This window comes from Caretta caretta, chromosome 7 (genome assembly GCF_965140235.1).
Source record: "Caretta caretta isolate rCarCar2 chromosome 7, rCarCar1.hap1, whole genome shotgun sequence".
In the NCBI taxonomy this organism is placed as follows: Eukaryota; Metazoa; Chordata; order Testudines; family Cheloniidae; genus Caretta; species Caretta caretta.
In genome coordinates, this window is record NC_134212.1 from 50,357,328 (window position 1) to 50,369,397 (window position 12,070).

Consider the following 12,070-nt stretch of genomic DNA (forward strand, 5'->3'; position numbering starts at 1 on the left):
GGCCCCCTCAGCAAGTCAACTCCCAGAGGCAATAATACAACCCTGTACTCTAGACCGGAGCAACTCTCAGCTAGTGTGAAACAGGAGTGTTTATTGAATGTCTGAACACAGCATAGGAAACTCTCAGGGCTCCAAGGCCTGGCCTCCCTCAGCACAGTACATCTAAGTCTCCCCTGCATTCAGGTGGGCTCTGCCTGCTCTCTCTCTCCAGTCCCAGCTGTGACTCCTGAGTTGTGCCTCCTGGTCACCAGTCACTGGGGTATCCATTCTCCCGGCCTTTGGTTGGGGTTCCAAGTTCTGTTGCCGGTCCTCTGTAACAACAAACTCCCTCTCCCATCCCCTCGTTAAACCAATAACACCCAGGGAAACTGAGTCCTACCACCCTCTGCATGCAAACCATTGGAAAAACCAAGAAACCCCCCCACTTTGTCACAGCAGGAACAGAGAGGAACCAAAGGGGCTCGAATACCCCAGAGAGGAAGCTGTGGCTGGTTCACGTGGCTGCACCTTCCATTCAGCCCCAGCCTTCTTGCTCTGCATTGGTCAGATCTTCCCCTTGATTCCCCACTGGCCCCAGAGAGCGGGGGCCTTGCTGGGGAGCCTGGATCCTGGCCTAGCTGGATCCTGCCCTAGATCCTTCGAGGGGCTGGAATTGCTGTTGAACCCCTAGTAGGGTGGATTGTGCCCTGGGGGTCTGGGCAAGCCAGGCTAGCTACCCCAGTGCCGCCTAGGGTCCCCCCCCCCCTCGAGGGCTGAGAGGGGGCCACTGCGCATGCCCTCCCAGCCAGCTGCCTGTGGGGTGGCGAGGTGGGCACCTGCAAAACCAGACAAGCTCCTAGCGCCCCTGAGTTCCCCTGGATCCATGGCAGGGCTGGGACAGGTGAGGAGCGTTGGTCCAGCCTTGAGCCCTGCAAATCCCTCCCCATCCCCGCTGGGCCTGCTGCAGCCCAGCTCGGCCCTCTGAGCAGGAGTGGGGGGGCTCTGGCCTCTCTCTGCTGCTGCTCTTCCCCGGCCCGAGACACTGAGGTGCAGCCAGTGCAGGCACAAAGCTCCGTCCCGTGGGAGAGGGGGCTGCTGGCACTGCCCGGATACTGCAGAGAGGCCCACAGGGGGAACTGGAGCTTCTCTGCCAGCCCTCCTCTCTGGCCTTCCTTTCCATCCCTCCCTGTCCGGCAGCCCTCACCTTCCCTGCCTTCCTCCCTCTCCTGTACCGCTGTGGGGAGTCACAGCTCCTTGGGCCAATCATGCATGTGCCCATGCATGTGCCCTCCCCTGCAATCTTGCTGGCTTCCCCCCCATGGCTTTGAGTCTCTGGGGGCCCGGTGGCCCACAACTCTGCTCCCCCCACAATGTCTAGGGATGAGACCCAGCTGCACTGTATCTGCAGCAGGCCGGCTGGCTAGGCCCCTCATGCTTTGAGTCAGCCCCTGGCTCTCAGCACAGACAGGGACCAGTGCCACACCCTGTCCCGCCTCATTCCCCATGGGGCCTGCCTCTGGCTGGAAGAAGTTGGGGGAATCTGTCTTGCAGCGCCCTGTGGTGCCCGAGTGCCCTTGGTGCTACTCCCTGCACCACCCAGATGCGCCAGCTGGGCACTGAGACACTTGCACTGCCCCACTCAGCTCAGGGCTCTGGGCAGTGGCAGCTGAGAGGCGTGAGGCTTCCAGGCAGCAGGGATCTGTGCCTGGGGCCCTGCATGGGCAGGGTGAGGCGCAATGGACTTGGAGACTACCTTGCACATTATGACCAGGGCTCTCTGCCACCCGGCCCATCCTGCTGCAGGGAAAGGCCCTCCTTGAGCCCTGACCCAGGCACCTCTCTGCCTGGCCACTTCTCCATGCCCTGCCTTCCCAGGGCAGTAAGGAGGCTGCTTTAACCATGATGCCCTGCTCCCTTGCCCCAGCGCCAGGCAGCCCAGGTGCCCTGCTGCAGCACTGGGCAACCACTGGCTTGGCCTCGGGAGCAGGTGGTGCTGATCTGGGCCAACTGCCTCACCAGCACCTGCGGCCATGCCTCTATACCATGGGCCCAGCTGGGCTGTGGGGAGCCCCCTAGTGGTGACACAGGGCAGCACTGGCTGGGAACCAGAGCCCTTGGGAGAACCACAGGGTCTGTCTGTGTCCAGCAGCCTCTGCAGTGAATCCCGCAGCCCAGAGACCACCCCCTCCCCTGCTAATAGGGCGTCTCAGACCCTCCTCCTGCCCCTCCTCTGCCAACAGAGCATCTCAGACCCCCCACCACCACCGTTACCCCTTTTAACAGGGTGTTTCAGACTGGCCTTGCCCCTTGCTCATGGACTTGCCTTTATCCTGCTTGTACAATTCCCATTGCCATAGCAACAGGCTCAGTGCCTGGTACCCAGAGCAGCAAGCTCTGCACTCCCCACATGCCTCCAGCTAACAGGTGTAGAGACCCCAGCCCAGCTCCTCTGCTCCTCCCAGTTCCTTGGCCCGCTGTGTGCAGGAGAGAGGGAAGTAAAAGCACAAGGGGCCACCCCCCCTTGATTTGGGGGCTGTGCCCAGTGAGAGTCCCTGCCCCAAGGGCACTGAGACTGTGCAGGGTTTGGGGTGGGTGCTGCCCCTGGGCTTTGTGCATGCAGTGCTCTGGGGCTCCAGGGTTCCGCATGGCCATCCCCAGGGCAGGGTTTGGGCTTGCTGCCTCTCAGGCTCACACTGGGCATTGCCATTCCCAGACCAGGGCAGGGCTTGAGCATGCTGTCTCTGGGTCTGGCTGGGCAGGGCCATTGCCAGGGCAGGGCTCAGGCATGCTGCCCCTGGGGCTCGTATTGGGTAGGGCCGTCGCCAGTGCAGGGCTGGGTCCAGCACGCCGCCAGTCGCAGCAACTGGGGCAGTGCAGCTCTGCAGGGCAGAATGCCACGTAACCCTGGGCATATGATCCTGCCACGCTGTGGGCCGTTGTGGCGGCTCTGCATGTAGGGCTCTGCAGGGTGGAACCGCAGTGCGTTGAGGGGCAACGGAGAGCCAGGGTGGTGGTGTCAGCACTGATCCCATTGCACCGCACCGTGCTGGGGGAAGCTGTGCTGCAGGGAGGGGGCGGGTGGCTCTGCTGGGTCGCACTCTCCCCTCAGGTGGGGCTGACCCCATTGCTGGGCAGCAGGGGGTTGCTGTTTTCTGGAGCTGTGGCATCCAGGCCACATTCAGTCTGGGTGACGGCATGAATCCTGAATTCCGTCTGCCCATTGGATACTGGCTCCTCTGCCCTTCCTGGCCTAAGCTGCTGTGCTGCATGGCTGTTGACAGTGGGGTGGCCCGCCCCAGCAGGGGCCGTATTTCTGCAGCAGGCAAAGTGGTTCTTGTACAGAGATGCACACTCCAGGCCCCTTGCTAATCTGCTGGGCTTCACTGTTGGCTTCAATAGAAGCAGGAGGCAGCCCAAGCCTGGGGCCCCATCCCCCTTCTCGTTCTGGTGGTGTGAAGTAGACTATAGACTGGGGGCAGGGGAAGGGAATCAGGTTGACCATTGCTGGAGGCAGCCCTGGGGCAGCTGCAGTCCAGCAGTAACTGCAGCAACCCCCAACTTGTGCTTCAGGCCCACAGGGCAAGGGCCACCTGCCACCAATGCATCCAGGGCTCTGGGCCCCCTCAGGAGCAGGGCCCCCTCCTGGGGCTCTGGGCTGGGAATCACTGTGCCAGGAACCTTAGCCCCAGTCAGCCTGCAGGGCCGTCCCTGCCCTCTTTCCTCCTCCACCGCCCCCGCCTCCGGAGACCTATGGTGCCTAAAATCCCAGTGAGCTGCATTGTTGGTCACTTCCCTGGAGTGTAATCCCCGCCCTGTGTGCCAGCTCTGGGTTCCCGATGCAGCCTGAGAACCGCTAATGGAACAGCCGCCTCACCCAGTGCAGGCCTCTCTGCCCATCCCTGAGCCAGTGCACACCTAGGGTGACCAGATGTACCGATTTTAGTCCTGATTTTGGGGTCTTTTTCTTATATAGGCTCCTATTACCCCCCACCCCCGTCCCAATTTTTCACATTTGCTGTCTAGTCACCCGACGCGCACCGTAGAGCACCCAACGCCCGTTCCAGGGGCTCAGGAATCCAGGCCTGTCCTCCCCACCCTCTGCGGGGTGCCCCGCTGGGGGCAATCCAGGGGCTCAGGCATCCAAGTCCTGTTTGTATTATCCATATTTTAAATGACTAGTTGCTGGAGCTGGACAGTCAAAGGGAAACCATGGCCTGGATTTCAGATTCCTGCTGGACTTCAGCCCTGCTTCTGAGTTTTTTATGTAGCTCTCTGTCCCTTGCCCTGCCTGCCCTATGGTGGGTCTGGGGGCTGGTCCCTCTCTCCACAGGCACCGACTCCGTGGGTGCTCCAAGGCTCCGGGGCTGGAGCACCCAGGGGAAAAACCCACTGGCAGCTCTCCACTCCAGCTCACCTCCACCTCCTCCCCTGAATGTGCCATTCCTACTTCTCCTCCCAGTGCTTGCCGCCACAAAACAGCTGTTTTGCAGTGTAACAAGCCCCGGGAGGGAGGGGGAGGAGCAGGAACACCGCATGCTTAGGGGAGGAGGCAGGGAAGAGGTGGGGCCGGGGCAGGGATTTGGGGAAGGAGTCCAATGGGGTAGGGAGGGAGCGGGGTTGGGGCAGGGACTTTGGGGAAGGGGTTGGAATGGGGTGGGGTGGGGAAGGGGTGGAGTCAGGGTGGGGGCAGGGCCAGGGTGGGCGGGGGTGTGAGCGCCTACTGGCGCCAGGAGAAGTTGGCACCTATGCCTCTCTCTGCATCCTTAGCATGTCACTTGGATTGGGAGCACTGCAGGGCCAGGCTGGGTCTCCTGGTGTCTGTGCAGAACCTGGCACTGTGGGGCCTGTATCCTGGCAGGGCTCTGGGCACTCCTGCAATGTGCATGTGACACAGCAAGAGCTGTAGCTAGTGCCTGCATCCCCATCCCCCTGCAGCTCTGATCCCAGCCCCCAGTAGCTCCTGGGCCCTCTGCGACACAGCTCTGCCATGGGGCACAACGACACAGCCCAGCAGCAGGGCACTGTGCTGTGCTTTCACCCTAAGGACCAGAGGGAGTGGTCTGAAGGTCCAAAGGCTGTGGAGCTCCTGGGGAGAAGCACCAATTTGGATACGTTTCAATCCTGCCCCTTCTGGGCCTTCCCTCCTTGTCTGTCCCTCGTTAGCCAGGGTGCTGCTGGTTTTAGTCCCACGTTCTCCCCAGGGCGCTCAGGGAACAGCACAGGCCCAGCATTGTGGGAGGGTGCCCACTGCATGCTGAGTTACCTGCACAGACTCCTGTGTGGGGCTGTTGGCGCACAGTGAGCAGGGACACATGGCCAGCTGCTCCTTCAGCTGCAATCCCAGAGTGGCTGTGGTCACCATAGCCCTTAGAATAGAGCATGGGGTGCATAAGCCCCCTGAGGTCCACATCGGTGACGCATCCCCCTCTGCGCCTCAACCCCAGAGGATGTGAGTCGGGTACAGCCCCCATCTCTTCAGCTCCAGCTGGGAGCTCCAGAGAACCCTGGTTTGATCCCCCAAGGTGGAGCCCATCATGTAAGTGTGGACTTGGCCCTGGTTTGAACCCCAGCCCCTGAAACGGTGCAGGGCCCCCCAGTGGCAAGGTCTGTCACAGCCAGAGCCATGGGTGGTGCCCTGGCCCATCAGTGCCTCTAGGTGATTGAACTGGGGCCCTCCAGAGAAGGGAGCTGGGGCCTGACAGAGTCCTGGCCTCATGGACCAGGCCCAGAGGGGGACCCTATAACACTGATGGGGGATGCACAGCTGTGACACAGCATAGCTGCCCTTCTGGTCACCCTGGTAACTGTTCCCTGTGAGAACTTGCTGGTCTGGGTGGGAGGGATCTCGCTGGTGCATGGGGGCTGGAGAATCTCGCTGAGGCGGGGCATGTCTTGCTGGTGCCTGGGGGCTGGAGGATCTCGCTGTGGGTCTGCGGGGGCATGCTGCTTATTCCAATGGGAGGATATAAAGCTTGTTCAAATGACTGAATGGCATCACCTGCTGGGAGCTGGCAGGGCCTGGTGGGGTTCACGCAGCACAGCCTCCATCTATAGCCCCTCTCCCTACCCAGCACCCCTCTCTGATGCAGGATTGGGGGGGGGGGATCTGGGACTCTACTAGAGAAATGCTGCATGTGGGGTTGGTCAGCAGCAGTTGGAGGTGGCACAAATGCTGCCCAGTTGCTTCAATGGGATTCCCTCAGGCCCTGTCTGGTAGCGCCAGCCAGGATCAGTGATGGGAGGGCAGGCAGGGCTAAGAAATGGGGCTGGAGGGTGCTGAATCCACTAGGCTGGGGCCCCTTGACAGCACTGGTAGTGGGGGCTAGCATGCTCATGAGGCCAAAATTCTAATCCAAGGCAGCTGGGGGATGGAGGGTGAGGGACACAGGGGCCAGAGAAGCCAGAGAGCATGGGGCAGGGGACACTTCGGGGGTGTGGTACAGGGTGGGAAGCTGAAAGGCTGGAGTGGGGGGGGAGCAGCACTGTGCCTAAAGGATGCCATAGAAGCTCATGTGACCAACACCTAGAGAGCAGAGGCTCATGTTGCTGGTTCTGCCTGGGACACGAGTCCCAGGGCTGAGAATGGAACTACAGCCACTGCCCCAAAACTGCGTTAATGCCCACTCACAGGGGGGTGGCGGTGCACGGTGCCCTTTCGGGGCGTTGAGTGCAGCCAGCCGCAAAACCGGCTCCAGGCGAGCCCAGCCCTCACTCAGCAGCACTTGCTCCACCTCCGGCCCTGAGGAAGCAGCTTTCAGAACAATCTTACTGTGCATATGGATTTTAGAGTGCTGGGAAAGATCAGTCCTTAATGAAAAAGCTTTGCTCCCAAGCGAAAGAAGCCCTGTGACACTGCCCCCACCCTGATGGAATTGGCACAGCTGACAAGCTCAGAAATCTGCAGAGGGCAGGACTTGAACTTCCTGCCAACATGTAGCTGTCTCCTGTTGCTGTGAGCTGCTCTGTGACTCTAGGGCAGCTGTGTCTTTTGCCCCCTGCCGACCAGCAGTCCTGCGGACCGCACTCCAACCACTCTCCTTGGCTTGTTCCCCAGACATGAGCTGCCTGGGGGATCTAACTCCCACTCCACCGCACATTGGAAATGTTGCTTTCCCAAGGAGGTGCCAGACACCAGCTGTGATCAATGCAGGGCAGGATCAGGGCAATAGTTTGAACCCCAGGTGGGTGCAAAAATTTTTATAAAAACCCTAAACACTTTGCTGTAATGCGATAATTTCAGGCATGTCTTGGGAACCCCGGGCTCAACTTTAGCCTGGATTTGGACCACCTGCCGTGAGCACTGCTGAGGCACAGCACATTTCTAGGCAATCGGAGTTTGGATATGGATTTCTGAGCACTCAGAAAAATCAGTTGTTATGCAGTAAGTTTAGTTTGAGCCTTAATTGTAATGGTGCTAGCACCAAGAACAGGAAATTGAGTGCACAGTGCTGAGAGAGATCAACAAGGCAGCGAAGTCTGACAAAATGGAAACAAAGAGGATCTCAGCTACCCACTTAGCAACTGGGAAAATGGAACCAAGATTAGGAAAACCATTTCTCAATGTGTTAAGTAGTCACTTCATGGACCAGCTCAGGCTAAAGCGCACAAGGAGAACGACTGATCTCGCTAACACAGAGGAGTTAATTCAAGAAGTGACAGTAGCAGAGCCACTAAGTTACAGTCACCACACAACAGAATTAGGTTTGACACTCTCAGGGGTGGGGAGGACACCAAATGTGACCTTGACACCAAGCTTCAGAAAGGAAAATGTCAATGAAATAAGGAGACTAATGCAAAGGGAGTAAATCCTTAGCGGTGGCATGAATGCTACTTAAAAAACCAGGGATAGAGTCTCAGCAACCATGTGTGTCCCTGAGCATGCCTAGAACCAGGAAGGCAAGGAGTAAAGCAACAGGGCCAAGTGGCAGGTTCATGCAAAACTCCCTCAAAATATGGAAATCTAACTCTCTGCTTCTTTGCCTTCCAGCACCAGACCCGGCAATGCCGTTTGGCTGTGTCACCCTGGGAGACAAGAAAGATTACAACCAGCCATCTGAGGTGACTGACAGATATGACCTGGGACAGGTCATCAAAACGTGAGTATGAACCGGATGCTACCCGCCCTCTCCCCCACACCTCTTGCTCTGCTGTCTCCATTGCTTACACTCTCCCATCCCTTTTGCAGTGTGTAGGAAGTAGGTGGTATTCCTTTATGGCTCACCTAGATTGAGAGACTGGAATAGTAGATCATCTATAACAGTATCACTGGGAAGACAGAAGTGGCAGATTTACTAAGTGTAAAGGGGGCTAAAATGTAGGATCTGCTGCACAGCTTACCAGCCCCTACTAATCTCACAGAGAAAATGTTTGCTGCAATTGTGGAAATTCAGCCAACAATACACCCCGCCCCCAGCCATCGGTGAGCACCAAGTGTTTCCGCTGTTACAAAAGGAATCAAAAAGAAGCTGAGAAATGTTGTGAATATGGGGCTGGCTCAAGGCTCAGTGTTACCAGGCTTCAGAGAGTTGAAATGATGCATTAAGGGGCCAGTTAGTGTATGGTACACACACTGAAGCAAGCCAAAAACACCCAGTGATGCTGGCTTGACCTAAAACACACACCAGAAATTTCTGTATCTACTGTGTGTAGCTATGATAGATGCCAGGGAGCTGCAACAGCTCCATTTGATCCATACAACAAATAAACTGTGGGTCAAGAAGAAAGCACAGTGGGAGCAATGCTCAAGGACTGTGTGTCCATGCGACAAACAGTCGCACAATGCAAATGGTAGTTGGGTCAGGGACAAACCCTGGAGAAACTGCAAGAAATTGGGGTGAATGTAGGAAATGTGCTGGGGATTGCAAAAAGCACACCCCATCCCTCTAAGGGCCATCCCCGAGGAGTTCAGCATTGCAGATGATAACAGGGAGACTGTGGAGAATGCTATATTAAACTTCATTGCACCACGACCCCTTCTGACAACAAAAATTACTGCATGGGTAATTGGACTTGGACCAGGCTTCAGTCCCAGGCTGCAGTGAGACATTAAAATGGGGTCAGGACCCACTTTGGGTCCCAACCCACAGTATGACAACCACTGCAGCATCTCTACAGTTACTTACATTTAGAATACAATAAATGAAGGGTTATTTGGATTTCTTTCCAATGGGAAGGGTAAGATACAAAATGGAGCTGGATCGAGGCTCTGCTGTGACTGGGATTTCACAGTGTGGTTATCAGAGAGCAGAAAATCTCTGTGTAACTAGAAAATATAAAGAGAAACCCTCTCTCCCCTGGGCATTATTACAGGGAAGGTAACATCTATCTGTAACGAGCAGCTGCTAAATCTCTATGTTGTGAAGTGTGAGGGTCCTGCATTGTTTGAGAGATTCAGCTGGCCTGCCATGGCAACACAAACACACCCCTGCAGCGGTAAAAAACTGCGGAGCTCCAGACTGACACGCAAACAAGCGGAACTTTGGGACAAGGCAGCTGATGGCATCGGGAAACAAATGAGGAAGCTGGAAGAGAGCGAGCAATTTGGGAGTTGTGCAAAGCTCACCCGGTACCTTTGGAGACACGGCCGAAGGGAGAGGCAGAATTTCCACTCTTTGAGGGTGCTGGAGTTCCAGCCAAGGAGCTCCCGAGAGAGCCAGCAGTGAAATGAATTGAGGTGTCTGGAACTGGTATGATTTCAAGATTATCCTTAGCCATTGCTGCATGCAGATCAGTGTCCCTGGACTCAAATGGAGGCTGTCTTTGCCTCGTTAGCCAGTGAGCAGCATTTCTTCAGGACCGACTTCGTCCAAGCCTGCCTACAAATGGAGGCTGGAGGCAGTGCCAAGAAGAACCTCACAATTATCACATACAAGGGCTTATTTCAGTCTAACTGGCTGGTGTTTGCAATAATGGCCACATTTGCTGTTTGGCAGGGAGCCCTGGAGCAGGTGCCATGGGGCATGGCTGGTACTCCATCTCACGAGGACGAGAGCATGGGCATGAGGCCCCCACAAAGTCCCATGTGATGGTGGCTGAGCAGAGGCTGAGAGCAAAAAGGAAGAAATGGAAACCTTTCCAAGATTCAGCTGCACAGCATGGACGCATTTGTCAGGGAGCCAGCTGCAGCAGGGTCAGACAAGACAGTGGATACAGCGGACTCTAGCAGGGGCTGCCCAGTTGACGGCACTTCCCAACTGGTGGTGGAATGGAGCTAGCTACTGCTTGACCCTGCCACAGCCTGTGCTCGTGGTTGCTCAGCGCCTTCCCTGTCTGCAGCTGCATTTGGTCCTGCTCCTGGCCCAGTTCCTGCCCTTCTCTGTATTTGACACCCCTGGCTCTGGACTCCAGCTCCTCTCCCCAGGCACATCTCCAGCTCGCCCATCAGCTTTGTTTTTTGGCTTCTGGACCCTGGCTCCGACCTATGGCTCTGCTTTCAACTATGTCCCGGAGCAGCTTGTGGTCCTGATTCTTCATGCCAGCCCATTTCCGCTCTAACCTCCAGGCCTGGCCACCCCTATGGCTCTGACCATAGGCCCAATAACCCACATCCCAGGCGTGATCCTTACAGTGCCATGGACAAAGCTGGTTTGTATAAATCACAAGACAAGTCTTAAGTAGGGCCGTTGATTGATCGCAGTTAACTCACGCAATTAACTCAAAAAAATTAATCGCGATTTAAAATGAATCGTGATTAATCATAGTTTTAATCGCACTGTTAAACAGTAGAATACCAATTAAAATTTATTAAATATTTTGGATATTTTTCTACATTTTCATATATATTGTATTCTGTGTTTGTGATTGAGATCAAAGTGTATATTTTTATTATAAATATTTGCACTGTAAAAATGATGAAATAGTATTTTTCAATTCACCTCATTCAAGTACTGTAGTGCAATCTCTTTGTCGTGAAAATGCAACTTACAAATGTAGATTTTTTTTTTGTTAAATAACTGCACTCAAAAACAAAACAATGTAAAACTTCAGAGCCTACAAATCGACTCAGTTCTACTTCTCCTTCAGCCAATCGCTAAAACAAACAAGTTGGTTTACATTTACGGAGATAATGCTGCCCTCTTCTTATTTACATTGTCACCAGAAAGTGAGAACAGGCATTTGCATGGCACTTTTGTAGCCTGCATTTACGTGTCAGATATGCTAAACATTCGTATGCCCCTTCATGCTTCGGCCACCATTCCAGAGGACATGCTTCCATGCTGATGACACTCTGGGTTAATTAATTTTGTGACTGAAGTCCTTGGGGGAGAATTGTATATCCCCTGCTCTGTTTTACCTGCATTCTGCCATATATTTCATGACATAGCAGTCTCGGATGATGACCCAGCTTGTTTTCGAGGCTGGGATATTGTGAGTGACAACAGAACTCCATTCACATCCAAAGAGTTTCAGTTGTTTGTCAAAAGAACAAAGATGCCACATCAGCTCCTTCCCAACCTGCCACAGATGGATTAGTGGAAAGGTTTGTCTAGACATTCTAGCAAGTGATCCATGCTATGACCCCGGATAAGGGTAGCTTACAACACAAGACTGCAAATTTTCTATTTGCCTATAGGAATGCACCTCATGCTGCTACAAATCAGACACCAGCGAGGATGTTTTGGGGACATAATTTAAGATAACACCTGGACTTCTTAAAGCCTGATCTATAGAGGGAGTTCACAAGAAACAATGTGATCAAATGGCCACAGATAGTCACACATGAACACACAGCTTTCACGTGGGAGAAAAAGTCGTAGTAAGAGATGATCAAGACAATTGGTGGAAACCTGGAGTGATTGTGTCACAGACTGGTCCCATGCCTTAACAGGTAGAAGTGGCACCAAACATGTCCTGGAGAAGACCCAGAAACTAGCTTTTGAGCACAGGTTCAGCAGGAAGTTTTACACCTGTTGAAAATATTGAGCCTACAATACAACCACAGATGGTGACTTGTGATAGCACCAGTGAGTCTGCAGGTGACCCTGGCGCTACAGAGCAGGGAGCTGTTGCTGAGACAGCTGCACAAGAAATACAGCTGCTGTTCCAAATCCTGCTGTGCTGCCTGTGAGCTGCTAGCTAGAGAGAAGTCGTC

General features: G+C 54.9%; 1 protein-coding gene across 2 annotated transcripts in view; it reads left to right on the forward strand.

The window, feature by feature from the left end:
* Positions 1-12,070, forward strand: part of CAMKV (CaM kinase like vesicle associated) — a 53,455-nt gene that overhangs the window by 15,503 nt on the left and 25,882 nt on the right. For both annotated transcript variants that reach the window (XM_048856573.2, XM_048856574.2), the window contains exon 2: positions 7,967-8,075. In XM_048856573.2, coding sequence (XP_048712530.1) covers positions 7,981-8,075 — 95 coding nt within the window. In that variant the 5' untranslated portion in view covers positions 7,967-7,980. The remainder of the gene's footprint in view (positions 1-7,966; positions 8,076-12,070) is intronic.